At 54.3% G+C, this 26,159-nt stretch overlaps 10 protein-coding genes across 10 annotated transcripts; 4 read left to right on the top strand and 6 right to left on the bottom strand.

The window, feature by feature from the left end:
- Positions 1-783: 783 nt before the first annotated feature.
- On the bottom strand, positions 784-1,743 carry LY79DRAFT_593072 (pectate lyase; the record flags this gene model as incomplete). Its single annotated transcript, XM_060561511.1, has 1 exon — positions 784-1,743. One exon carries the CDS (start codon positions 1,741-1,743, stop codon positions 784-786), a length of 960 nt encoding a protein of 319 aa, XP_060410213.1.
- A 3,521-nt stretch (positions 1,744-5,264) lies between these two features.
- On the bottom strand, positions 5,265-6,987 carry LY79DRAFT_582747 (major facilitator superfamily transporter; the record flags this gene model as incomplete). The annotated part of the gene is made up of 2 exons (XM_060560284.1): positions 5,265-6,764; positions 6,832-6,987. 2 exons carry the CDS (start codon positions 6,985-6,987, stop codon positions 5,265-5,267), a joined length of 1,656 nt encoding a protein of 551 aa, XP_060410212.1.
- A 1,684-nt stretch (positions 6,988-8,671) lies between these two features.
- On the top strand, positions 8,672-10,568 carry LY79DRAFT_358486 (fungal-specific transcription factor domain-containing protein). The gene is made up of 3 exons (XM_060552722.1): positions 8,672-9,258; positions 9,343-9,787; positions 9,851-10,568. Exons 1-3 carry the CDS (start codon positions 8,769-8,771, stop codon positions 10,557-10,559), a joined length of 1,644 nt encoding a protein of 547 aa, XP_060410211.1. The 5' UTR covers positions 8,672-8,768; the 3' UTR covers positions 10,560-10,568.
- Positions 10,569-10,577: 9 nt separating this feature from the next.
- Positions 10,578-12,034, bottom strand: LY79DRAFT_593068 (regulator of chromosome condensation 1/beta-lactamase-inhibitor protein II; the record flags this gene model as incomplete). Its single annotated transcript, XM_060561510.1, has 3 exons — positions 10,578-10,786; positions 10,844-11,945; positions 12,005-12,034. The coding sequence occupies 3 exons, from the start codon at positions 12,032-12,034 to the stop codon at positions 10,578-10,580; spliced, it is 1,341 nt and encodes a 446-aa protein (XP_060410210.1).
- Positions 12,035-12,821: 787 nt separating this feature from the next.
- LY79DRAFT_523315 (uncharacterized protein) lies at positions 12,822-13,268 on the top strand (the record flags this gene model as incomplete). Its single annotated transcript, XM_060555523.1, has 2 exons — positions 12,822-13,077; positions 13,162-13,268. 2 exons carry the CDS (start codon positions 12,822-12,824, stop codon positions 13,266-13,268), a joined length of 363 nt encoding a protein of 120 aa, XP_060410209.1.
- A 1,181-nt stretch (positions 13,269-14,449) lies between these two features.
- LY79DRAFT_565023 (retinol dehydrogenase 12) lies at positions 14,450-15,884 on the top strand. The gene is made up of 2 exons (XM_060558711.1): positions 14,450-15,630; positions 15,687-15,884. Exons 1-2 carry the CDS (start codon positions 14,729-14,731, stop codon positions 15,787-15,789), a joined length of 1,005 nt encoding a protein of 334 aa, XP_060410208.1. The 5' UTR covers positions 14,450-14,728; the 3' UTR covers positions 15,790-15,884.
- A 696-nt stretch (positions 15,885-16,580) lies between these two features.
- Positions 16,581-17,476, bottom strand: LY79DRAFT_496595 (uncharacterized protein; the record flags this gene model as incomplete). Its single annotated transcript, XM_060553343.1, has 4 exons — positions 16,581-16,644; positions 16,694-16,811; positions 16,881-17,250; positions 17,327-17,476. Coding segments are annotated over 4 exons (702 nt in total), but the record flags the coding sequence as incomplete, so codon positions are not given.
- Positions 17,477-19,244: 1,768 nt separating this feature from the next.
- LY79DRAFT_523333 (carboxylesterase) lies at positions 19,245-21,010 on the top strand (the record flags this gene model as incomplete). The annotated part of the gene is made up of 2 exons (XM_060555525.1): positions 19,245-19,658; positions 19,718-21,010. 2 exons carry the CDS (start codon positions 19,245-19,247, stop codon positions 21,008-21,010), a joined length of 1,707 nt encoding a protein of 568 aa, XP_060410206.1.
- Positions 21,011-21,888: 878 nt separating this feature from the next.
- On the bottom strand, positions 21,889-24,600 carry LY79DRAFT_565017 (glycoside hydrolase superfamily). Its single transcript, XM_060558710.1, has 2 exons — positions 24,032-24,600; positions 21,889-23,969 (listed from the first exon to the last, which is right to left on the bottom strand). The coding sequence occupies exons 1-2, from the start codon at positions 24,557-24,559 to the stop codon at positions 22,089-22,091; spliced, it is 2,409 nt and encodes an 802-aa protein (XP_060410205.1). The 5' UTR covers positions 24,560-24,600; the 3' UTR covers positions 21,889-22,088.
- Positions 24,601-25,248: 648 nt separating this feature from the next.
- Positions 25,249-26,023, bottom strand: LY79DRAFT_694914 (glycoside hydrolase; the record flags this gene model as incomplete). Its single annotated transcript, XM_060564804.1, has 1 exon — positions 25,249-26,023. A coding segment is annotated over one exon (330 nt), but the record flags the coding sequence as incomplete, so codon positions are not given.
- Between the last annotated feature and the right edge of the window lie 136 nt (positions 26,024-26,159).

Raw genomic sequence — 26,159 nt, 5'->3', positions numbered from 1 at the left:
AATGGCATCCGGTGTAGTTACCCGTTCCGTTATTACTTGGTAGCTTGATAGGTACATAACTCGTTACCTAGGTAGGTAGGTAAGCAGGTAAGCAATCCACCTAGGTAGGTACCGGCAAGCCGACCTTTGGTGGTTGCTGTTTCTTCCACGTCACCCCCAAGTCGGCCAGGTCTGGATGTGTCAAATACCTATATGGAATGTATATGAATAACAACATCTGTGATACGATGCACTGGCATGCACCTGAACATGTGGGCTTGGGCTTAGGCAGTGGGCGCATGGCGGGACCGGCGGGAGCTTGAGCTTGTCCCCGGCACTTGCGCGATCTGCGGCGGCCCGGGAGACAACGGCCAGATACAGTGGGTCACTTGGCAGCTTCAGGCCGATCGATATAAACGTGAGACGTTGGACCTGCGCTGAGACTACTTGAAACATCACATCGCCGGAAAGGCATACCTCACATGTTCCTATAGCCGCGTCTATCGTGTCTTCAACATGCACATTACTTTTTCTTTTTCTTCTTCTTTTTCTGCACGTTATCGTAAAGCAGCCCCGCTTGCATCAGATATGTCATAGCTGTCAAAGGACATGCATGTAGTTGACGAGTTATTTATTTACGGAACCAGGCGGCGCGCCTCGAGCCATGGCTGGTGCCTTGGAAGTATGTACAAGAATTCCACACTTTGCTTTCCCCCCAAAACTGTCCTGTCAAGAAGGCGATGCGCTGCGGACGGCAGCGCACCCTTCATAGCACCGGCTTTCGTCCCGCTGTTGCGGGCCGGCTTAGAACGTGAGGGTCTGGCCGGCCGAGGAGGTGACGGCAGCCTTGACGTTGCAAGCGCCGAGCACGGTGTAGGAGTAGGAGGGCTTGACGAAGGTGCCCTTGGGGGCGCTGTCGGTGGAGTTGCCGAGGTCGACGTCGAAGCAGGTGGCGTAGCCGGTCTCGTCCGAGTCGCGGGAGGTGATGGCGCGCTTGACGAGGGAGAAGACGGAAGACTCGACGAGGACCTGGGCGCCCATGCGGGTGTTGACGCCGGAGGAGTCGATGTGCTCCTCGTAGTTGTTGAAGATGTGGACGTTGCCGAAGCGGACCGAGGGGGCGCGGGAGCCCACGTTCTTCCAGTAGTTGTTGGCGTAGGTGACGAAGAGCTTGCCCGTGTCCATGGCCGCGTTGGAGTCGGAGTGGCCGACGAGGGAGGTCTTGCAGTGGTCGTGGAGATAGGTGTTGGAGACGGTGACGGCCGTGGAGCCGTGGGTGATGTCGAGGAGGCCGTCGTAAAAGTCCTTGCCGTTGTCGCGGTCGGACGAGAGGTCGCAGTGGTCGACCCAGACGCGGGAGGAGGCCTGGATGCCGATGGCATCGCCGTTGTCGAACAGGACCTTTGCGATCTTGAGGTTGCGGAGGATGACGTTCTCGGCCTCGTTGACGTAGAGGCCGACGCCGGTGAGGGAAGAGCCGGGGAGGCCGATGACGGTCTTGTTGGAGGCCACGCGGGCCTTGGCGGCGCCGGTGATGGCGCCCTGGACGACGATGACGGCCGGGTCCTCGGATGCGACGGCGGCGGTGAACTGGTCGAGGGTGGAGACGGTGGTGATGGCGCCGCCGGCGCCGCCCGTAGTGCCGGCGCCGTAGCCGACGCCGCAGGCGTCCGTGAAGGTGGCGCGTTTCTCGATGGCGGGGGTCGCGGTGGCGTTGGTCAGGGCGGCCAGCACGGCGAGAGAGGAGGCGACGCTGAACTTCATTTTGACGAGGTTCTGTTCCCCCCCCTTTCTCTCTGTAAAAGAGAGGGTTTTTTTATTTAATCAAAAAGAACGTGACGACGATCTACGTCTAGCGAGAGGATGCAATGCGACGTTGCGACGGGCGGGAAAAGATGGAAGAAGCGAAAGCAGGAAGGGGAATCAACAAAAGGTAAGAGAGAGAAAGACAGAGAGGGCCGTAGGAGGAAGGACATTTTTATGTATCTGAACGGGGAGGCTCCGGACGACGAGCGCTTCCTGCACTTGAATCGCCCGCGTGGCTCGGTAGTAACCCAAGGTAAGTAATCTAAATAGATGCCGGGGTTCCGTTTCGGCGAGCGGCGCGCTCTGGGTTCAGAAGGGATCGACGAGTCGCGCTAGAACCCTGACCCTTGGACCCCCCCGGGTTCAAGCTTGTCCGAAAGGAATCACGTTCGTCATGCGCGCGCGAGTCCGTACATAAGAGAGCAGAATCGCACGAATAGGACGCGCCACGGGGACGCGGGGTGCGGTGGTTCGTCTTGTCCGTGTGTGTAGTGTCCTGAGTCGTGTTTGCGGGAGTGCTTTCCGCCAAGGGCGATCAATACAGCCTAGCCGGCAGCGGCTTGACGTACAGGGTGGCAGGGGGAAATAAAATACCCCAGTTATGTAATATCGCCACACAGTCCAGCTGGCTAGGCTAGTAAACAGTACTGTAATGCCCGCTACTGAAATAAGTAGGGTGGTGAGTGTTAGAGTAAGATACCTAACAGGGGTATTTTATTTCGGCCTGGTACCATAGTACGTTTGAAAACTGATCGGGGGGGGGGGGGGCTGGTGGGCCGCGGGCGGTAGGATAGCGAAATGAATTCAGGGGGGGGTGGAGATGGTTGATGGCGTGGACATGGGCGCGAGGGGGTTGCAGTACTTCGTAGTAGTATGGATACAACACGAAGAACAAGACACGTTGGTAGAGTCAGGACTGAGATACCGGGGGCCTCGCCAGAGGGGCGGCAAAGGTGAGGGGAAGACTTGGACTGTAGAGGCCTGGTACTTGGAGCGGAGGTGTTGTCATGGTTTACAAGACGTGTAAGTGTTCGTAAGAGTATCTGCACACTGGTGGTTCATGAGGAGGAGGGCCCGGAGCCAGGTGAATCTTGGATGGCGATCTGAGATTCAAGATCTCTTGGCATTGTCATCATCATCCGAACGACAAAAGAAGGGGGGAAACTACGGAAAGGAAATCTTTTCCCCATGGCCCAGCAAATCCGCCGGACGAAAAAAGGAGAGGCGCCGGGCGCGACTGGGGGTCCTCGTACGGGGAAACACCTAGGTAGCAAGGCTCCTTGGGAAGAATACGGATGTCGTGCTATCCTGTTTGGGCCATTGGCCTCATCTCATCCGTTGCTGTAGCCGCATCTGGCCTCGAAGGGGAGAGAGAGCCCCGGGGTAGCGGTCGAGGCCGGTCGAGGTCGGGGGGTTCGAACGGGGGAATGGCGTGGGTGCGGGCGGATCCATCATGAGTATGGCGTTATATTAGATTCCAACATCCGGGCAGAGCTGTGGGGGAGGGAGGGGAGGGACGACAAGGGATGTGTCTCGCGTGTTTTTCGCAAGCTCCTCGTAGCCATGTTACTTCCTCTCTGGCTCTTTCTCCCCTTCCAAAATCCCTCACGTCGTAGTCCCGGCCGGCCGAAAAGACGGGATCCACGAGCTGGATCGTGCTGTTGGCGTGTGGGGTGGATGGGTTAGAGGGGGGAAACGAGGTTAATTTTCCTTTTTTTACCTTTGGGTTAGACAACCAAGCTTTACGGTTAAATGCGGGAGAAAGGGGGACCAACCGTCAACCTGCGGGGCCTAAAATAGCGCCCGGCCGAGTTCGGCGCACACTTATCGGCAGTCTCGAGGCTTAATCTGCTCGTCCGTCAGTCAGCGTACTCCGGAGTTTGGCTCTTCGTGGTCTGATCTGTCCTCTCGGGGTGTCTGCCCAACCCAATAGCTGGCTGGGTGCTGGGCCTTGGCAGCAACCCTATTCCCCGAACCATCCGCTTCTCTCTCTGTCTTGGTTTGGGGGGGGGGGGGGGGGGGGGGGGCTTCATCCGGTCACCCCGGTCTTGGCGCCTTGGACCCCTTTCGGAGCGACTTGACGTCGAAGGAGGGGGGTGGCACAGCAGTCAGTCTTGTCTTGATCTTTGCCAACGACGCCTGACGAGGCGGACGACAAGCGAGTAGGAACTTGATGACGACGGATCGTGTTTCTCACAACTTTCTTCCTTTTATGCAAATCTTGACATCTTGAGCCTTGAGGCGTGCGCGCGCGCCTTGGTGTTTGCAACTCTGGATATCAGCACTTGTGCCATACCTCGCTCCCTTGCCCTTCTCAGCGCCGGCCATCGAGGCAATATTCATGCCGTCGCACTGGCTACCAGGGCCTGTGTTATCTTGATGCCATGCCGTTGGCGATGCCTGCCTTGATGCCGTGGCGCTCGAAGCTCGAACTCTTTGGCGCTGCGTCACCCAGCCCTGGAACGGAGTAGGCGTCCTTCGGCGCGCATCCGAACTTGCCACCCTGATCGGTGTCCATAAGTCGGGAGCGTCTTGTATACCCGTTCCTCCCGCTCGGGAAAGACGTAGCTCACAACCTACGGACCAATACGAATGTTCCCACCCGCCGACTGAGATGAATGGCCAAGGCGGCCCCTCTCAGGGTCGCTCAGCTATGAGCTGGGTCTTGGGTGATGGCGTCGACCGCAGGATATTGGATAATGAAACTGACAAGAGATTATGCATACGATGATATGATGGATTGGATGTTCAATTAGCGGCTGATGGGACGCGGCCCCTCTTTTGCCGTGCAGCTCCTCTTCCTTGTCTCCAAACAGTCATTTATCTTTTCATGCGTCGCGCCAGTCCCATCTATAAACCCTGCGACCAGTCTATTTCTTCAGTTTTAACATCAACTACTGCACTGCCGGTGACGGAAGTGCCCCATCACTGTCCCGATTAACGTCCTGCTCTCATTTAGTTTCCACCTCGGCCGCCCTCTGTATCAACACGAAGTGATGGTGAACCAGTCGTTTCCGCCCCCTGCATGGTATGATTGGGGCAACTTGGGGCCAGTGGGAGAGCCAGAGATGTTTCTGGCTACCGCCGAGCGCAGTGCCGTGCAACCGCCGGTGAAGGGTCACCATGCTCTCGCGGGTCCGCTGCATGGGATGAACTCAAGCCGGGGCTATGGACAACCTTGGAGCCGCGCGATCCGTGGGCTAGAGCACCTCGTCCTAAACCTCTCCATTACGCGTGTGTGTGTGTGTGTGTGTGTGTGTGCTTCGCTTTTGCAAATGCCCTCGGTGAAAATGTCGCGGCATTCTGATGTGCAAAAGTTCCCACCACTGCGCTACAACTCTGGGTGCCACTTGCAATGCCGATCAATGTCACCCTCCAGCCAGTCACGAAGTGTGACGCCGTCGCAACGAGGAACAGTCTTTTTTGCCGACCATGCGCATCCTCTAGTTTCTTTGTGTGCCTCACAACGCACCGGTCATTCATCTCCCCTGGACCTGTCCCTCTGGTGCTGATGGCTTTGATTTTTCCCCCTCAGTGTCAGTCACCGTTGCCGACGTGTCCTGGGCGCCGGCGCCGTGCGTGCTCTTCTCGGAATCCGGCACTGCCTGTCCTTGTCGTTGAGCTTCTGTGTTGAGCTGCTCGCGCTCTTCCACCGTGAGGTCGCTCTTTGCGGACCCAATGCGGACGAAGACGTAAAGCAGCAAGCCGACGGCCGCGACGCCGGTGGCCAGCCAGAAGGCAGCGTGGTAGCTCCCGCGCGTACCGAGGTGGCGCGTGCCCCCGACGACGACGTCGCCGATGCCGAGGAAGAAGCTGATGCCCAGAAACAGGAGGCTGTTGATGAGGGCGCCCGCGAGGCCCTGCCTGTGGGCGGGCAGGTTGGTCGTGATGAAGACGTTGCTGACCGTGTAGGTGATGTCGATGCCGATCGTGCCGCAGACCATGGCAGGGAAGACGTAAGCCCAGTAGTTTGGGTTCTCGGGGGTGATGGCGAAGAGCAGCACGCTCATGACGTTGCCGACGCCCGAGATGGCGAGCAGCACGCGGCCGGGCAGCAGGTGCAGCGTGAAGCCGCCGACGGTGCCGATGATGAAGCCGCCGACGATGAGGGGCAGGTACCACAATGCTGTCAGCAGCGGCGACACGTGCAGGACCGTCTCGATGTAGAAGCTCGAGTAGAAGAGGAAGAGGCCGAAGGTGCCGTAGGCGAAGAAGAGGGCGGCCACCAGGGTCTTCATCGACTTGGGGGCGAACAGGTCGCCGGGCAGCAGGGGCTCCGTGGCGACGCGGCTCTCGACGTACCAGGCGGCGCCGAGGAAGGCGACGCCGAGGAGCAGGGTGACGAGGATCTGCGGGCTCGCCCACCCGCTCGGCGCGTGGGAGCTGTCGGTGATGGCGTAGACGACGAGCAGGAGGCCGGGAACGATGGTGGCGACGCCCCACCAGTCCATGCTCATCTCGCGGCGCTTGTCGCGGCAGTCGAACGGGATGGTCAGGAAGGACACGGCGGTGACGGCGCCGAGGACGATACTGCCGAGCCAGAAGTACCAACGCCAGCTGAGGAACTGGCCCGAGAGGCCGCCGACGAGGATGCCGAAGAAGAAACCGATGGGGGCGAAGGCGCCGTACAGCGCAAAGACGAGGTTCTTGCGCGGGCCCGGCCGGTAGATCTTGCCGAGGAGCATGATGCCGGCGGGCAGGTAGGCGGCGGAGCCGAGGCCCTGGAGGGCGCGGCAGAAGATGAGCATGAGGTAGTTTGTGCTGAAGCCGGCGACGAGGCACCAGACCAGGAACCAGGCGAGGCCGATGTTGAAGGTCAGATAGCCGCCGTACATGTCGCCCAGCCGGCCGAGCGGCAGCAGGAAGGCGCCGGTGACGAGGGAGAAGACGCTCGACGGCCACGTCTGGGACGCAGCGGGGATGTCGAGCTCAGAGGCGAGCGGCGGCAGGATGATGTGGAAGCCGCTGACGAAGTACTCCTGCGAGAAGGGTGTGTTCAGTATAATCATGTTGTAAGCTAGGTAGGGGAGCGCCGGGAGGACGTACCGCCATGAGCATGGATCCCAGGAGGGAGAAGCAGAAGCCCAGTTCGGCCCACTGCGATTTGAAGACGGCCGGGCGCTGGCGGCCGAGGAACTCGACGTCGAACTCGGCGGCCTGGCCTTCGGGTCCAGCATCCCGCTCGGTGTCTTGCCGGGCCATCGGTGCCGGCTTTGTCTGTGGTTGTTCTGTAGTATAAGGTCGATGAGGCGGGTATGTTGGTCGACAATGGTGTCTACTTGGCTATGGGACACTTTAACCTTTGGGTTATATCAACACAGTATGTGACCAACATGGAAGCAGACAATAAGTGACAAGTCGAGATCATGCGGCGCGTAAAGAGTCCGCCCAGTGTCTAAATAATGCCCAGAAGAACAATCCACACAAAGCGTCACGCACAATGATCACAAAAAGAGAGTATGGGGTTCTTTGAAGAAGAGAATTTCTAATCAACCCGGGGGGGGGGGGGGGGGTGGGCATCTAGTGTGGAGAGTGGGCGTGTCAAAATTTTGCTTGCATCCGGCTAGAACCGCCAACCTTCTCGACAGGGAGGCAAACCAAACCAGCAGCAAGCGATACACACGCAAATGTTGACACACGGGCTGGGATGGGGCACCGTCTAGTTTCCCCCGCTCCCCAGAAGCTCCGGAGAGCCTCACGAGCCTTGCAGGGCGGCAGCGGGTGGGTGAGGGGAGAGGGGCATGGTGTGCGTCTTGGCTTCCTTTCTGGGCGATGATGCGAACAACGTTGGTCACTAGCTTTCCTGTGACAAAAGTCAATGTCGGATGGAGGCCTATATGTGAGGTGTCCGACGCATCTGCTAGGGCGTAGACGTCGGGCTCGTGGAGAGCCAGTCAAGCTTCGGTAGGTCGAACGCGGCGGCGTCTAACGTAGTACTCGAGATATTGATCGAGCACTATAACGGTAATTCCCCCCCCCCCCCCCCCCCCCCAAAAGCCGACGGGATACGCGCATCACGCCGGAGGGCATACCGGTAGTGAACAATACGCCTTCCGTGAGGCCCTTCGTGTCTGCGGCATGCTGGATAGGGGGTGACGACAACCCACAGTAGAATGACGCATTGAATGATGAGATTCCGCAACATAGAGATTTTCTGGGGATGTTACGAAACGGACCTCGGCGAGGACAGGGAACTGTTCCTCCCACATACCTTGCTGACACATCAACCGATGTCTTTGGTGGTGATTCATTGGTCAGCAAATGGCCGGTGGAGGTTCTTCAGCGCAAACTTAGCTAGCAAGGTGCGCTGGGAACAGATAGGTGGGGCGGATATGCACTATGTGTTTCTTGGCTGCTATATCGGGACTAGCGTCATATCCTATCGTCGCTATCGACTGGTCGCGGAAGCGGCGACTTCGGCCACCGTGGGTGGGTCTGGTTGATGATGATGGAAGCTTCGCCGTCTGCCGAACACACCAGACCCTGCCGAACAACCAACCAACCGTCTCAATGTCTCGTCCTCGTTCCTTTGCTTCGCTCAGGCGTTCAGACCGTTCGGACTGCGCAACCAAACAATTATTCCCGAACGTGGTGGATGGTTCGCTCTATCAATCCGTCTTCTTACTCGGTCTCGTTTCCCAACGCGACGAAGCACGTCTACACGGCCGTCCATCTACGTTATCTCGCATCCCGACATCCATCAACCCCCCCCGCGCTCGCACACCCACCCGCAGCATCCCACCCCCGCTCGCGGCCAATCTCAAGACGTCTTGGTCATGCATATCTTGATAATCCATTTCTCAATCGAGACAGCATCTGCGCCATCCTAACTACCATCTCCCGTCATACATCACCTCACTCATCACACAGGACGCATCGCAGCCTCTAGCCTGTACTGTACCGAGATCCATCTGACCCTGCACTTTGTTTCATGCTACCGCTGTCACACGCCATCAAGACCTTGCTTGCGCCGCCTTGCAGCTATGGCTCGCATCGGCGTGCTCAACGCCCCGACCAAGCCGTGCCACAACTGCCGCCGCCGCCGCTGGCGTTGTGACCGCTCCTATCCGCGCTGCCACAAGTGCACAACCGGCGGCCACGAGTGCCTGGGCTACGGGAAGCTGTTTCGCTGGACTGAGGGCGTCGCGAGTCGCGGAAAGCTCGCGGGCAAGACTACCATCACCTTCTCGGCCGATACGGCCACCACCGCCACCACCCCGTCTCGGGCCTCCACGCTCGAGCCCTCATCCGTCTCCGCAACTCCCTCCGCGTCTCCCTCCGCATCTACCTCCGTGCCGGACCGCCACCACTACCATCACCATGACTCTCCCACATCTGCCGAGGACTGTTCCACTGCTCTTGTCGTCTCTAACGTCCGGCCCGCCGGGATCGAGACCCAGTCGGCTCCCTGGACCCTCGTCGACCCTCTCTTCCAGGGTGTGGAGCATCACTACCGACACTACCTCTCCTATTGTAAACTTACACCCTGCTTCCCTATCCCAATCTCTTGGCAAAGACACCGGAATTGCTAACTCGGCTTCTCCCTTCTCTCCATAGTCACCACGCGCGTCTGCAAGGATCTCGTCTCCTGGGACCTGCCCGATCGGAACCCCTTCCGCTCTCTCATCCCGCTGACCAAGGCTCATCCCCTGCTGCAGCACATCATTGTGGCCGCCTCCGCGGCCCACATGTCCAATCTCTCCCGCGCGCTGTCCTCGGACCCGGAGTCGGACCTCAACGCGCGGCAAGCCTTAACCGATGCCCTGGTTGCCAAGCAGAAGGCGCTGCGGCTCTTGTCTTCTGCACTGCAAGACATCGGCGGCACCGGGGGAGACGTAGTGCTGTCCTCGGTGCTCTTCTTCGTCAACGTTGAGCTGATGGAGAGTGGAAGGGACGGCTGGAAGCCCCATCTCGAGGGCGCTGGGCGAATCATGTCTTATTTGTCCCCCGTCGGAATGGCGGACTCTGCACTACGGGACTATGTCATGTCGGATTGCTTCATGTGGGTTGATGTGTCTCCTCCTAACGGGATAGTGGATTATCTAAGCTGACTTCTCCTCCGCAGCTACTACATCTTGGCTTCCGCCTTCAACGCATCAACGCCGGCCGCCAAGTCGTACTATCACTCCGCACAGGTTTCCTCCGTCTTGGGCAAGGCTGCCGCAAACAGCTACTTCTGTTGTCCGCCCGACATCCTGCAGATCCTTCTGACAGCGTCTCAGCTGTCGAATCGCAGCACAGAAGATCTGGATTCGGCAGCAGACGTAGCGCAGGGCGCCGCACAAATCCTGCAGCAGGCCCTGTCCTTCGACGTCAACGACTGGGCGTATGAGCCACGGACCATCTCATACTTCAGAAACATCCCGGTGGAGAGCCGCATTCACGCCGGCTCAGCCCACCGCCTTGCCGCCTGCCTGTACATACTCCATGCTCTTCCGTCGGCATCCATACTCGTGCCCGTTGACCGCGAGGAGCTGGACAGCCAAATGTTCTACCACCTCTCCTGCATTCACGATGAGGATCCAAACTTCAAGGCCACCTGTTTGCCGACGTTCATTGCCGGCGCGGGAACTTCGGACCCCGAAAGACGGAAATGGATCCTCGACCGCCTGAGGAGGCTCATGATTGCGACCCCCTGGGGCTTCATCATGACCGCTATGGACATGCTTCAAACCATCTGGAACCTTGAGGAATCCGTGGACCCGCACACCCAGACGGAACGGACCTGGGTCCAGAAGCTCAAGGCTTCCAACCTCAACTTCCTGATCGTGTGAAGGCAGGGCTCGCAAGGTTCATAGGCTGGGTCCACACGCGATGCCAAACTGGCCCCCGGCATCAACGAACGTTGCCGTCAGTCGGCATGGCACCGCGGTCGGGGATTTGACTGTCTCAGTGGTTTTCAGACCGGTGTTGTGGCTGGCAGAGAACCCCCATGCATACAACTCGTTGGCGACGACGAAGCAGTTGTCGATCCCAGCCGCAACAAAGACGGCTTGACGGTCTGAAGTCTGATCAGCACGGAAAAGAGCCTGGACTCTGGATGTGTGAGATAGCTTACCAGGTATCGGCACCTCGGTCGGCACGTTCAGGACTCTAGGACGTTCCCGAGAGTCAAAAATGATGTGCTCTTTCGGCACCGTATCAAGACTGATACCCATCTGGCCGTCGTCACACCGACCCCACACCAGGACTTGTCCACTCTTTGTGCAAGCAATAGAATGATGGAGTCCGCACGCGATATGGCGGATTTCGTAATCGCTCAAGCTCTTTACGACGGTTGGCGATATGATGGTCGTGAACCCGGTAATCTCTCGGGTCGGGATGCCGCATTGGCCAAAGTTGTTCAGCCCGAAAGCCCAGACCTTGCCGTCGGCATCGATGGCGAAGCTGTGGTACGAGCCCGCAAAGATCTTGGCCGTCTTGTTCTTGGGCAGGCCTACGCGCTGTGGAATCAGGGTCTCGAAGCGGCGGCGCTCCAAGACGCGCCTACCCAGCTCGTTCTGTTCCCCGGAACCCCAGGCAAGGACGTTGCCGTCGTTGGTCAGGGCTAGGATGTGGTTCGCACCGCCGGCCAGCTCCATGACATTCTCAAGGCCTGGTATGCGCACAGGCAGTGGCTCTGTGGTCTTGGGGGGCTTCTCGTGGAGGAAGCCGAAGTTGCCGTCTCCCCCTGCAAAGCTTCCCCAGCCGTAGACCGTCCCTTTAGCAGTCAAGGCGAAACACGCGCTGTTAGTCGTTGCAGTCTGCACGACCTCGACGTCGTCCTCGAAGAGCACCTGGCCCGGCGTGCTCTCGAAGGGATCCAATAGATCCTCGGCGCCTTCTTCGGGCGTATCTGGCAACCTCACTCGGCCCAACGCCCCGTCATCATTGACGCCCCATGTCAGGACCTTGCCGTCGTGGGTCAAGGCCGCGCAGTGCATGCCGCCCGCCGAGACCTGCACGACGCCGACGGTGTCGGCGGACAGGAGCTTGTCCGCGAGGCGGGGCTTGGGGGCTCCGGTGACGCGGGGGCCGAGGCCGAGCTCGCAGTTCTCACCGCTGCCCCATACGGCGACATTGAGTACCTGCGTCGGTCTCTTGGGTCGCAACGGGTTTTCTCTTCTGTTTTTGCTGGAGGCTGGGCTGGGTTTGGGGTCTGGTTCCTGCCGCGCAGGCTGCTGCTCGGAACGGTGTAAGTCGGCTGGCAATGTTCGGACGATCAATAGGTTCTACTTACTTTGGCGCGAGAGGGTAGTGCCGTCACCATTCCGAAGAAGCTGCGCCTTTCACGTGAGCTCTTTGGTATGTCGGTAGTCCAAATCAAAAGCAACAACTCTGCAGAGATATCCTGATCTTATGGTATTTAACATCGACCGCCCCGTGGTATTTATATGTTATCCCGACCCTCAAGGCTCAGACCACTTTCGGCCATCTCAGCTTCGCAGGCCGCTTATATCAGCAAGCGCTTAGTCAAACCAGGCAGAACAGGCCTTAGCGCAGGCTGGTGCCTGGACCAATTGGCCAATCATATTGATGCGTTCTTTTCTTCAGCAGGCAGAGGTTGAAAGTGAGATGGATTAGTCATCGCCGATGGCAATTGCATGCTGTCTTTGGGACCTTAGGAGGGACCGTATTGGGTGCGTATATCAGTGGTTGTTTAGACGTCAGACTGGAAGATCCACGAGCTTCTAGCGAGAATGATCCCTGGCATTGCCCTGTGATTCTCAGAGCAGCTGGCAGCATCACCCCTGTCTTGAGCAACGTAATTACGGGGAGGACCACCACTGGCTCGATGAACCAGCACGGGATAGGCTCGGCGAGTGTGGGTATTGTTGCGTTTATGGCCAACCGAAATACATAGCAAAGCATACGAGGGCTCGGCGGTTGTTCCAAGGCTGTATAAACCAGTTCCACTTAAACAATTCAGTGCACCGCGAAAGGGGGGAGGCAGCCCGTAAAACCCCTAAAAGGGCGAGCTTCCCTACGTTCTTGGAGCCAAACCCCCAGTCTCCAGTAAACTCGGCCGAAATTCGCAGCCGGAGATCGACCCCGAGATGCACTTCGCGACCACTACCACCGGCCTCCTGGCCCTCGCCGCCGCCGCCTCCGCGTCCTCCGTCATGGGGACCATCAAGATGTTCTACGACCCGGCCTCTGACTGCACCGGCAACCCGGTCGCCTACGAGGGCACCGGCAGTTCCCTCGCCGTCCCGACCGACTTCCTCGATCAGTGCCAGCCCATTCCCGCGGCCGTCGACAACCACACCTACGAGAGGTTCTCTGCCAGCGGCTTGACCCCGGTCTTCAGTTGTTAGCCTCTCCCCCCCCCCCCCTCTTCGGCCGGAACGATGCGCTCTGTGGACGTACGTGACTAACTCGCTTTTACCACTGTAGTTGAGCTGTACACCGACGCCGACTGCCAGAACCTCGCTACGAATGTCTCCAACGTCTGCGTACCCGATGTCGCGTCCTATATTGCCCGTCGCGTGGACAGCAAGTAGCCAACGACTCAGTCTCGCGACATCGGCGCCGGTTCCGCGTTCGGAGAACGTGACCGCAAGCAATGTAATGTTGCGGAATCAGCGAACGATGTCGCTATCTGGAATAACCATTTCTTGATCACGATCAGAAATGGGGGTGGGACTCGAGATACAAGCGCTTGCAGAGAGCTGCACTTGAACTGCTCACGTGCAGTGGGAGTCGGAGAAGTAACTAACCAGGGTGCCCCTTCGTAATAGAAATAGCACAGAGCTATGTCAGATATAATTTTCGAGCTGCCTTTTTTTTGGGACGATATTCTGAGGACCGGAGCTCACAATAAAAACGGCTATAAATTACCTATTATATTTCACTGGATTGCCGACGGCGTGGTCGTTAACGAACATTAATTCTTGTCGTAGTGGCTCTATACCTGAACCTCTTCCGCGACCCACACATTTGACTCCATTCACCTTAGTGAGGCTTTTTCCTATCCTAATGAAATGATGTTTCTAGTTGAATATAAGACTGAGTCCATCCCCTGGCTCTGCCACCGTGCCCTATGCATCTGTGCGCTTGGGCAGAACTAGTACGGGCCCATGTGGTGGTCTGTTGATAATACAGCTTATAGTCGAGATGATTGGGTTCTTTATGTAGACGCTGGTTCAATTACAGTTCTGACTTACTAGGAAGCGAATAGTCTGACCGCACGTGGACTGACTAATGGTTGATGGATTGATAAGGCAATGTTGGCAGCCGGCCGTCCGCGGCTGAACTTATACAATCCCTGTTCCGCCAGTTTCCCTGGCAAGCCATCTGCACTCGCTTTTCGGTGATGGGTACACAACGCTGGTAGTCCGCCGCCTTCGGCCGAGCTGAAAATTGGAGAGCTGTAGCATGTATATAGATGACGTTCAGAGCCGATTCAACCCGCCAATTGCCTCGGTAGTACCAGGCATGGATTGCTGCCTGCAATTAATGGTGTCGTTTCTGAGACACTAAGCCATTCGCACTCGCTCAGGGGTGATGTAGTAATAAGACAGTGTTGGCAGCCTGCAATGAATGGTGTCGTCTTTGAGACAGTAAGCCATGACTACTGAAACCTGGATTACTATCCAGGCAGGGATATTGACCAATTACTACATCCATTTCAACCCAAAATACACCGGATTTACTTAACTTGTGGAACTGGACAGAATTCCATGTTCCATTGTTTAAGGACCTGTACTCACTCAGGGGTGGTGTATTAACAAGACAACGTCGTCCGTCCGTCCGCCGCCTTCAGCCGAACTTATGCAATCATGTGTGGAATCTTGGAGAATTAGAGAGCTGCAGCTTGCCGATAACGATAATTATCATGCCATCCAATTCAACATTGTATAAAAAAAAACTGTGGCCCCCATTGGATCAGGTTTACTAAGGTTAGATACTGTTAAACTGGTTGATCCTTGCCGACCTCACTACCCCCTACACACAAGCAACTATGTCGGCAAAACTTCAGGCTGATGCTGCATTCGAGGCCACAGTTCGAGGCTTCCTGCGCCGGCAACGTGTAGCGCCCACGCCTTTACCTACCGACTTGCGTCTCACAGACCAAACCGCCATCGTCACGGGAAGCAATGTAGGCCTTGGTCTGTCGGCGTCCAGGCAGCTGCTGGAAATCGGGCTCTCCCATCTGATCATGGGCGTGCGTTCCCAGGCCAAAGGCGACGCAGCAGCGAGCCAGCTGCGCAAAGACTTCCCGGACTCCCGGGTGTCCGTCTGGATTCTTGACATGGAATCATACGAATCCATCCGCCAATTCGCCGACCAGTGTGCATCCTTGCCGCGCCTTGATATCGTGATCCTCAACGCCGGCTTGATGATGACGTCATATACTCCTGCTGCGGCCACCGGCCACGAGATTACGATGCAGGTCAACTACCTCTCGACGGTGTATCTGTCTCTGCTTCTGGTTCCCATCCTCAAGTCTAAGAAGATCCCCGGCGCCTCCAGACCGCCCGTTCTCAGTGTCGTGGGGTCCGATTCGGCGTACATCGCTTCACTAAAGACAACGAACCCGGTACTGCCGCAGTGTGATGACCCCAAGGAGTACTGGGTTGAGACCGCGTACATGAGGTCGAAGCTGCTGCTCGTATTTTTCGTTGCGAAGCTCGCCGAGCTTGTCAACCCGAACGATGTCCTGATCAACGTATCGAATCCCGGTTTGACTGGAGGAACAGCCCTGGGTGATAAACAGCCCTATATAGTACAGAAGATCTTTGGCGTTATTCATTACTTCTTAGCGAGACCGCTCGATGTTGGTGCTTCTGTGTACCTCAACGCGGCTTTAGTCCAAGGCGTCGAGAGCCACGGGAGTTTCATCAGCGAATGGACAATCAAGCCGTAAGTATATCGTTTAGCCGTCAAATTTCAGCCAAAATACCTGCTAACGATATTAGATTCCCACCAATTTTGTACACGGAAGAAGGACGTGAGATTGGGGAAAGACTGGTAGAGGAGACCATGAAGGAGTTGAAGCCTGCTGGCGCCTCGTTACCTTGAACAGCGTATTGCAAGAGTATACTGTGGTCTGAATTGTCGCGTATTGAATAGTTGTTAATTTGATGTTCAGTTCAGCGTCTTGGTCAATGCAGCATATTGGATTGCGCTCAGCTGAGAAATCAGCAAATCGTCGTTATAGGGTGATTGACTATGAAAGCATGACGCAGAATTCACCTATTTAGTGTTCTGGCTCCTTCAGCTCTCACAGAATAGCAGGGAGCATGTAGCATCTGTATGCGGGTGTACTTTGTATGTTCGTGAGATCACCAAACCATGGGCCTTTGGCATGGCAGAAGTAGAACAGCGTAGTAGCTACTAGCCAGTGGGAAGCAGCATCAAATAGACTTTGGATTCAGCATATCAAGCTCCATGGAGTTTCTACGACTCCTGAATGGCAAGATCTCATGATTTTCCCTCAAACACTCTGTTTTCAATCCAGCACGAGGGGCAGACTCACATTCTAGCTCCCGCGACCCCCCCTGAGATTCCTGTATCCTAGCAACCGGCATGACATTGGAAAAATCGATGCCGAAACTACTGCCTTCTTCATACTGGTTTCTTTTCGACCTTGTTGCTTCGAGCCTATTCGACTGAGATTGTGACGTGTTTCGTGGGTAGCTCCGCTGACTGGACTTTAGCTCGCGGAATAACATCCTCCTGTGCAAAAGGCTTAGTCCCTGGAATAAAAGGGCGGGATGACGATGATATACTGACAATATAGGTATCGATATCGCCATTATGGATGCTGCGGGTTCCGCGATGCTCCAAATCGTCAGGTCAACTCGGTCGTACGTGATGTCCGTACTGGTCATTGACACCACCAGCACCCCCTTTACGATACCGCAAGCCCCAGCACTGGCTAAAAGTCAGCAATGAATCTTCATTCAACTCGAAATACCCATACATTGCGCCGAGGCTCATCGCCACAGCGACACCAAATCTCTCGCGCCGTTTCAATGTCGCCCCCATGAGGATCGGCCAGGGAAGAATTGCCAAAACTAAATCCAGTATGGCAGAATAATCTGCAATTTTTTTTTTTTGTCAAAAAGTTGCGCTTTGGGGTCTCCCAGGGCGTCATCACCCAGGCTTACAAGCAGAAAAGAGTTGGTATTTGACAAGGCGCGTCTTGTCCCAGCACTCCCCAGGAACGCTAGGGTCCCAAACTTTTGTCAGCGGTGTGCATTTAGCAAACCCGAATATCCACACTAGGTTCAATGATATGTTTATCGTGACCATAACAAAGATCAAAAAGTATTTCAGCCATTCATTCAAGACGAGTCGGTACAGCATGAGAGCGAAGGATGTTTTGCTCAATGTTGTGGCAAGGATGCTGAAGATTGCGACAAGAATCGTAAAAAGGTTGATCGTCCTTTTGTTGTGATCGCTGATGGTCGATAAGTGATGCCCGAACCCTAAAGAGATTATGTAGGAGTTGATGGACACGGAAATCGCTAAGCTTATCTTGACAGATAACAGTAAGAATCAGGATGACTATTCTTGACAAAAGATGCAGGCCAACGATGGTCAGTCAACGTACCCAAGCAGCTACCAATAAGTGATCATCCCACCATAAACCCCGCCCGCGCCATATCTTGCAATAGATCCGGAGGGCAAGCAGTGTGGCACTTGTTCCGATCAATGACCAAGTAGACGCCAGGAGTCGAGTTACTCTATCGTCGTCGGCCATTGTCGACGTCGCGGGACATACCGAATCCCATGAGATCCTGCGAACTGCAGTCGAGCGCGGCAGAGCTCCGCCGCAAAGGATCAATGGAAAACTTGAAATCTCAATGGGAAAACCTCGAATCAAGACTACTGGAAGGTTCACGTCTACTTAATAATGCTCCGGGCCCATTTGATCAGCGGCCTTCAAAACAGGGAGGACCCCGGGGGAATCAAAGCTTCTCTCAGGTGAGAATCAGACTAAGTCCATCCACGTTCTGAGAAGATTAACCGGTTACTAATACGCTATGTCCTCCACCGAAACCAGCGAGAAGTTACGTACTCTGTATGTGCAGGTACGCTTAGGCAGCCTGTGATGTGTAGTGACAGATAATTACGCCGTTCCTATAGAACCTCCAAACTTTAGCTTTTTCGACTTTCTGGCAGCCCAACTTTACCTCCGCTGAAAACCAAAGTTTTACCGGTGAAGAATAGCACAAAATTACGGTTCCAAGTCCACGCCCCAGATATTTGCTCATATTTCCGTGGTAGCCAAAGGGAGTATATGCGTCTTGAACTAGCTGTAACACCGGGCTTGCTTCTTTTGGTATAACGTCGAAATATATACTTCTGTTGGATTCACCAGGGTATTAGTAATACAGTTAACTGTGCGTATTAGTGGTAATTGACAGATGTTAGGGGTAAATGATAATCTCTATTATACGTAAAAAAAAAAAAAAAAAAAAAAAAGGAAAGATAACTATTATAGGTTAGCTTGTTTAATAGCTAGTTAATTACTGCGAATTCTTAGTAGATCTATAGTCTGATTATTTAAGAATTAGCTGATAATTAGTTATTAGATTTAAGGCGATAACTCTGATAGTTATCGACGATGGTCAACATCGCAACAACTTCCCATTTCGGACTAGAAAGTACAGATATATTATTTTGGTCTATCAACAGCCATCCTGTGCCCATTGAGGTGGCGTGGTCTCTGGACACGTACTTCCGCGATCCCCTATCCTTTAATAGAAAATAAAGAAGTACAACGAAATTGAAGTAGCTGTCCAACGAACGGTTAGTTTCTTCAACGGGAATCCAATGGGTTTTTCTTCTTCTCCGAACCGTCGGACGACTAACCCAGTAGAAACAGCAACTTGGTCCTCCCCCACACAATCAGCTGCACGTTGGGGTATACCGAGGTGGTCAAGTGCCGGGCCCAAATAGGTATTTGTTTACCGAGCGGGGTAGAATCTTGGTTTTACATAAGTGCCAACCGACATGGGGTTAGTAGCGGCTTGGGAGTCCAATAGTCACTCATTGCTAAGCCGGAAAAGGAAGTGAGTCGCCCGGTATTCTGGTGCGAGCGATGCGAGCCCTTCCCAGAACTGCGCGATCCATGCACATCTCAGACCCCACAATGTCGACATGGACTCCGAGATCTCAATGGGCATTGTCATAGGCTGTTATCTACGGGTAAAATTATCCGTCAGGGCTGGCCAACGGTGCCGCCGAGAGCAGGCGTAACGTATCTAAATCGGCTAGTAGCCTCCACTCCAGCGGAAGTGTATGGCCGTAGTTTCTGGTCATGAGGTCAGAGGGAATTTCAAGGGTATTATGGAGGACGTGAGATAATTATTCCAGAATCGAATCCTGTCTAGCTAGGCAACTTGAAGGTGCAGTATCTGATATCCTGTGATTGAGGTAAGACACGCCGTTGCTAGCCACTCACTCCCTTCCCTTCGATATCTAGAAGCAGTGAGAATCCTTCGGCTGTGTTGAAACCGCCCAGAATGAGGCCACATGTGTTTAAACTCCTTCTGGCGCTCCTCTTGGGCTCGGACCCATCCGAGTGTCTCACACCAGTAGTCCAGAACCATAACGTTTCGCCTCCTTCCGTACGCCTCGCAAACGGAACCTTCGTGGGCGTGCGGAACAAACACTATGCGCAGGACTTCTTTCTAGGCATTCCATATGCGCAGCCTCCTATCGGGTCCCTCCGCTACGCACCCCCTCAACCTTTGAACGAGTCATTTGAAGAACCGGTGTCTGCCACTGAGTATGGCTGGATGTGCATTGGATACGGCTCCGATACCTCGAGTCTCGGAAACCCGGTTTCAGAGGACTGCTTGACGATCAACATTGTTCGCCCAGCCGGAACGAAGCCAGGAGACGATCTTCCCGTCGGTCTTTGGATTCACGGTGGTGTAGGTATTGAGGAATTTTCGACGGAACAACGAAGTATCGCTGACTGTGGTCATCTCAGAGCTATGTTAACGGCGGGTCTCGCGACCCCAGATACAACCTCAGCTACATTGTCGACCAGTCCGTCAAGGAGAACAAGCCCATAATTGCAGCTTCCATTAACTATCGTCTCTCATATTGGGGATTTCTCTTCAGTCGAGAACTGCAAGATAGCAAGGCAGGCAACATCGGATTCAAAGACCAACGTCTAGCATTGCGATGGATTCAAGAAAACATTGTACCATTCGGCGGCAGTGCTGACAAGGTGACTGTCTGGGGCGAGTCCGCTGGGGCACGATCCATTGGAATGCAGCTCATTGCCTATGACGGTAAGCATGACAGCCTATTCCGAAGCGCCATCCTCGAAAGTGGTAGCCCGGTCGCCAGATTCGTCAATGCGGATGCCTGGCAACCTTACTTCGATGCCCTCCTACGGAAAACGGGATGCGCCGACGGCGGTTCGGCTGCGCGGATAAGCTGCCTGCAAGCACTGCCATGGCAAACTCTCAATGGGATCTTCAACGGCTCAAACCCCTTAGGGATCACTCCTCCCGGGATTAGCGCTGTCGTGGACGGCGACTTTATCACGGCGCAAGCGTCGACCCCGCTGCGACAAGGCAAATTTGCCGCCGTTCCGCTTCTTCTTGGGAACAACTTTGACGAAGGTACCGCGTACTCAAAGCAGGGTATCAACACTACGGAAGAGTTTGAAACATGGCTCGCAACCAGTTTTCAGGTCAATACTACTCAGATTGCCGCCATCTCGGAGTTGTATCTAGACGACCCGAACATGGGCATCCCCGCATCGTACCCAGGTCGTCCTTCTGGGGATTTCGCCCCCTTTGGTTCTCAGTGGAAGCGCGTGGCGGCGGTTGCGGGAGACTACCAACAACATAGCGGCAGAAGGCTCCTTGCAAGCTCCTATGCTGGGGCCGGATTGCCAGTGTACTCGTACATGTGGGATGTCTATGTAAACGGCATCGAGCCTATCTATGGCGCTACACACTTTCAGGAGGTCGCATTCGTGTTCAACAACGTCCGGGGACTTGGTTACGCCACCAACCCATTTGAGGGGAAACCCCAATCTTACATTGAGCTGGCTGGCCTCATGAGCAGCATGTGGGTTGCTTTCATTCACAATAATGATCCGAATGATTTCGATCATCAAAAGATTAACGGCGCCACTTGGCCACAATACACGCCTGGGCAGCCGCATAACCTGGTGTTTGATGCCAATCACACTACCTTAAGATATCTTGCACAGGATGAATATCGGGAAGCACAGATTACTTACATGCAAGAAAGTGTATTTTAGACGGGAATGCACTCCATCGTTCGGCCATGTCTTGCCATAGATCATATCCCTTCATAGTCCAAACACGACCGAGATTGAAACCTGTCTACCAAGTTGTTGTTTGTATATTGGAACAGGGTGGGGCAATCAGCTCTACTATATTACTGGAAGTCTCGATCGGAGGAAGACAGCGGAGGAGTAACATAGTTCCAATCAGGAGGGCAAGCATAAGATATGGGCTAATTAGAAGTAAGTAGACAAGACAGAACAAAACGAACTTTTCCTCCTTTTAAGAGACCTACCTTTTAGTTTGATTAAGCTAGGAGCCTTTCTTATGATGGCTAATTGGACGTGATAACATAAGATGATTGGGAAAGTCTGCTCCTTTGATTGGGACAGACCTTGCTCTGATCGAGGACTCTTAGTTCCTTCGATCGAGGCAAGCTTGCACCGATCGAGGAAGCATCTTGTGCTGCCTTTAGGGTTATTATTGTTTCTCTCTCTGAGTCACTGCACCGCATAGGTCCCTTCTACCCTACATACTTCCAGTAATGACGTCCATTACTTCTTAATGTGAGCACTTCTTATCATCGATAGAACAAAGGCTCTGCTAGTAAAAGAGGAATAATGCGGGCGAAATACGAACTTAGATTCCCACTAATGGTTTTACAACTGAACTACAATAAACCCTAGTTCGCATGGTTCCCTTACATCACTAACCATAATATTTTTCTGTTTTGAGCTGGTGTTGAGTTTGTTGAGTTTGGATGAGACTCTGTTTGGCCTCCTCTATTCATTCCAATCGGACAGGCATGGGTTGCTTATTAACATAGAAGTTACTACATAGTATGAGAGACAGAAATCAATCCATACTTGTCACTAATAAAATTTAGGTAATTTCAGGTGCTTTATTCTGGTTTGATGCTACGGTGGCCAGACTTGTCGCCCGTCTGAGTAGTTATCCAATTCATCTCATAGTCAGTCACATCGGCTGATCAGGCCCAAAAAGACCATCCGGCCTAGCCATGGGCATGTATGTTCTACCTAGACCCTCCATAAGTTTCAGAAAAGTTTTTGATAGGTTCGACTAAGATCAGTCCTAATTGCGATCCCTAGGCTGCGGAAACTCTTCGACCATCACTGAAGGGCCTTCGACCCTGAATTCATGTGTCGACTTTTCGTCCAAATCCACAAACAGTTCATAAGACCCGGAATGTAGCACCCGATTTCCCAGCTCATCAACTCTGACCAGACGTTCAATTGTAATTGAAACTTCTCTCTCAGACTTGTCTCCGGGTTGTATGTTTCTGAAGCGGTGATACCCTGCAAGCGTCTTCGTCGGTCGAGGGGTTGGGCCAGCGTTGGATCTCAAAAACAACAATGCCACATAATCCGAGGCCACGTTGCCTGTATTCGATACTGTAATGAAGACGCTGACGACAGGTTTCGTCAGTATCTGCTGCCACGTCAAGGCTCCCGAGAAATGGTCGTTGCTCAAAAGGGAAGAGACTTCCTCCGTTTTGATAAGGGCTGACGCCCGCCTCGCTTTCAACTTGACGTCGAATGTCGTGTAGTGCAAACCAAACCCATAGGGCACAGCTGCGTCACCGTTGTACCACATATAAGTGCGCCCTAACCCCGAGTTCCCTGGACCGGGTCGAAGGTTCATGTCCGTTGATGGGACGTCTTCGTTGTAGGACGCAGGATATTGCGTAACCGAGAGTCGACCAGCAGGCGCGGCACGGCCGAATAGGAGATCAAGGATGGCCTTTCCTCCTGACTGGCCTGGGTATCCACCCCATAGAAGCGCATTGATAGAGTCGTTAGCAAGGAGCTCGGTATCGTCAATCTGCCCTCCACCGAATTGAAGCACGATGACAGGCTTCCCAAGCTCGGACACGGCGCGAAGAAGATCAAGCTGGGGTTCAGGCCAAGCTAATGTCTTGCGGTCGCGAGTCTCAGCTTCCAGTGTGTTGTCGACGCCGCCTGCGAAAACAATCAGATCAGCAGCGTGGGCTGAGTCGAGCGCTTGTTGAAACGAATCATCGGTGCTGTTGATCTTGGAGCCCAAAGAGTAAGAGAATTCCAACCCTAATTCCTTTGCGGCCTGGTAGAGTGAGATCAAGTACGGTGCAGGACCGAAGTAGTTACCCTGCATCTGCGTCGTTGCGTTTATCCAGGGACCGATGAGTGCATACTTCTTTTCACGCCAAGCTGACAAGGGTAGTATCCCGTCATTTTTCAAGAGCACAGTGCCTTCGATGACTGCTTGGTATGCAAGCTTCTGCGCCTCCTTCGTGTTCACGTCGTCCCACGACAGCGAGCGCAGCGGCTGCCCTTGGGCCGAATCGAACTGGCCAACGGATACGAGCGCTGTATACATTCTCGTGAGAGATTTGTCGACCTCCTCTTTGGAAATGAGGGACTGGTTCCAAGCGAGTTGCAAGGCTTCTGAACCAGGAAATGCGTTGCATTCCAAATCGGTGCCGGCTTTCATCGCCCAGGCCGCCGCGTGTCCAAGGTCCGGAGCATAATGATGATGCGACACCATCAGAGCGACACAATCGCAGTCCGTTGAGACATATTGCCCATCCCCGTTCCAACCCCAATGCTGACGGAGGATATCCTCCAGAAGGTAGGGGTTTGCGCAGAGGGGTTCTCCGTTGATGGCGTTGTAGCTACACATGAACGAACCGACCTTCTTGTCAACTGCACAGGTTTTGAAGGGCGGAAGATAGTACTCAGATAAGTCCTGGGTGGTGATGTTTGCGTCGAAGCCCGCGCGGTCGACACCTTTGTAATTCTCAAAGTCATTAGCTGCGTAGTGCTTGCATGTCGCTATTAGCTTTTTGGAAGGATCCTCTCCTTCAAGTCCTGTGAGCATAGCTGCGACGTAGCTCTGTAGGTGGAAGGGGTCCTCGCCGGGAGTCTCCTGACCACGGCCCCAACGAGGATCCTTGAACGCATTGATATTCGGGGACTCGGCTCAGTTAGCATATCATCCCGCAATTCAGTTTCAATGTGGCGAGATGTTGAGCTTACGTAGAGATCGAGGCCGGACCTGCCGCGGTTGTTGAACGCCCTCGCCTCCTTGCTGACCACTTCCCCGACAGCTCTGACCAAGTCGTCATCGAAAGCCGAGCCCAAGACAATCGGTTGCGGGAACGAAGTCGCGTAGCTAAAGTTGCCGCTCTTGGCAAACTTGGTACCTGGGGACGACGCGACTCCGTGAAGGCCCTCAGACCACCACTCATACGGCGGAATGGCGAGTCGCGGAACGCCAGGCGCCTCGTTCACAAGGTTATCCAACTTTTCCCAGATCGTGAGCTCGGCTACCAGCGCTGCGGCCCGCTCTTTCGGCGAGAGGGTCTCATCGCATACGTCGTTCGAGCAGAGCGGGTCTCGGCTGCAATCCGGGAAGCTGTTGACGGCGTTATTGTTCGCAGCATGTTCCGCCGCCGGGAGACAGGTCCGAAATACAAGTGGGTTTTGATGGCTGTCGGGACCGAATCCAGCCACCAAGGTGCCCCCGCAGAACAACAGGGCGGAACGTTCAATGAACCTTAACATTTCAAAAAAATCACCGGGGATATCGCATCTGTTGTATGAAGGAAAAGCAGAAGGTATGGTGTTTGCCTTCCTCCCTATGGTGCCCTCCGATCCCTACCCCGCGCCATGCGGGGAAAAGCGTTGAGACCGAACCATCCCTTTGAACACAATGTATGCGTATGACGGCTTAGTTGTCATCCTATGCATCAGGTTGGATCATCTTCTAGACTTATATAGGTAACTAACACTTTGGAAAAACTTGCCGCAATATATTTTGACGTGGGCACTCGTCTTGGTCCTCTTATTTCTTCTATATTACTACGTCTATGCAAGATACACTTTCTGTAGTTGCATTACGCATCACGTGCGTTAAAGCGGACGATACGAACCAGCCACCAGAAACTAAGATGGACCGCTTTCTAACCAATACTACGCAGTGCTCCGTACCTACTTATCTTATCCGTACCTTACCTGCATCCAAGTTCTAACCCCTTAAGGCCCTGGCCCGGTACTTAGTGTAAGGTGCCTATCCGTGTACCAAGGTACTGATACTTGTCTCTCAGCATCAAGCACGTACTCACCTTCCAAGTTGCTTTGCTTACCCACACGATCCTTTCTTTCAACATCTCCGTCCCCCAAACATACATCTATAATTGCAAAATATGAAGACAGACACCTATGGGGCCCGCACGCTTGCAGAGCTCCCTGCCCATCTCAGCGCTTATGGTAGAGACGTCTACCGACATACCTGCCTCAACATGATCAGCACTGGAGCGTGGTCCCGAATTGGTCCGATGTGATGGCTTTCTCCGTAATCGTTCCGTGAAATGATCTCAGCGAACTCAGGCATAAGGGTGTTGACCTGGATCTAAAGGTCAAACCATAGGCGATCGCCACGCCACATCCAATTCTTATTATATCCAGGAAGATTGGTATAGAATCATGGGGATACAGGCATCACATATGGCTTGCTATTTAGAGCCTCAGTGTAAGAGGCATCGACATAGGTCTCCATGTCCTGAGCTCCCCATGGCCAGCTGGCCCAGCTGAAGAGGCCATCTGCTACACCACCAGCTGCTCGTACAGCAGGACCAGCGCCTAAAGAAGACCAATCCGGTAAAAAAAAAAACAGCCAGTTGCAGCTTTGATGTCGTGCTAATCTTCAGCCTGATCAGGGCCTTCAAACGTCGAGACAAAGGGTTTTCCTTGGTGCCGGAAGTAAGCACTGCTAGAGGCGTACTTGTTGATCCATAAGACTACCTCGTCTTTGGAGAAAGGGCCACGTCCAAAGTGGTCGAAAGAAAAAGAAAAAAAGAGCTTGAAAACCAGTGCCTCGGCGTTTGAGAAGGCATCTGCGATGGCTTTGGCGTTCATTGGCTCACCCCTGGCCATGTTGAGGGCGAAGGCATCGATCTGGGCCTCTTGAGCCAATTTGATGTCCTCAATCCAGTCAGATGCTGAATAGTGTTCCGTATTGCCAACCTGTAAAGTAACCAGATGTCAGTGATACACTGCTCCAGAGCTGATTTTCCGGCCAGGGTACGGCCAGCTCACCATAAGGTGGGCAAACACAGTCCTCCCCAGAGCTTGATTTGCCCATGACAGGACTGTCAGAAAGAGA

The sequence above is a fragment of the Colletotrichum navitas genome (genome assembly GCF_030913465.1).
Source record: "Colletotrichum navitas strain CBS 125086 chromosome Unknown LY79scaffold_71, whole genome shotgun sequence".
Classification (NCBI taxonomy): Eukaryota; Fungi; Ascomycota; class Sordariomycetes; order Glomerellales; family Glomerellaceae; genus Colletotrichum; species Colletotrichum navitas.
The sequence above is the reverse complement of the archived record's forward strand: the minus strand, read 5'-3'. Positions and strand labels throughout refer to the sequence as shown.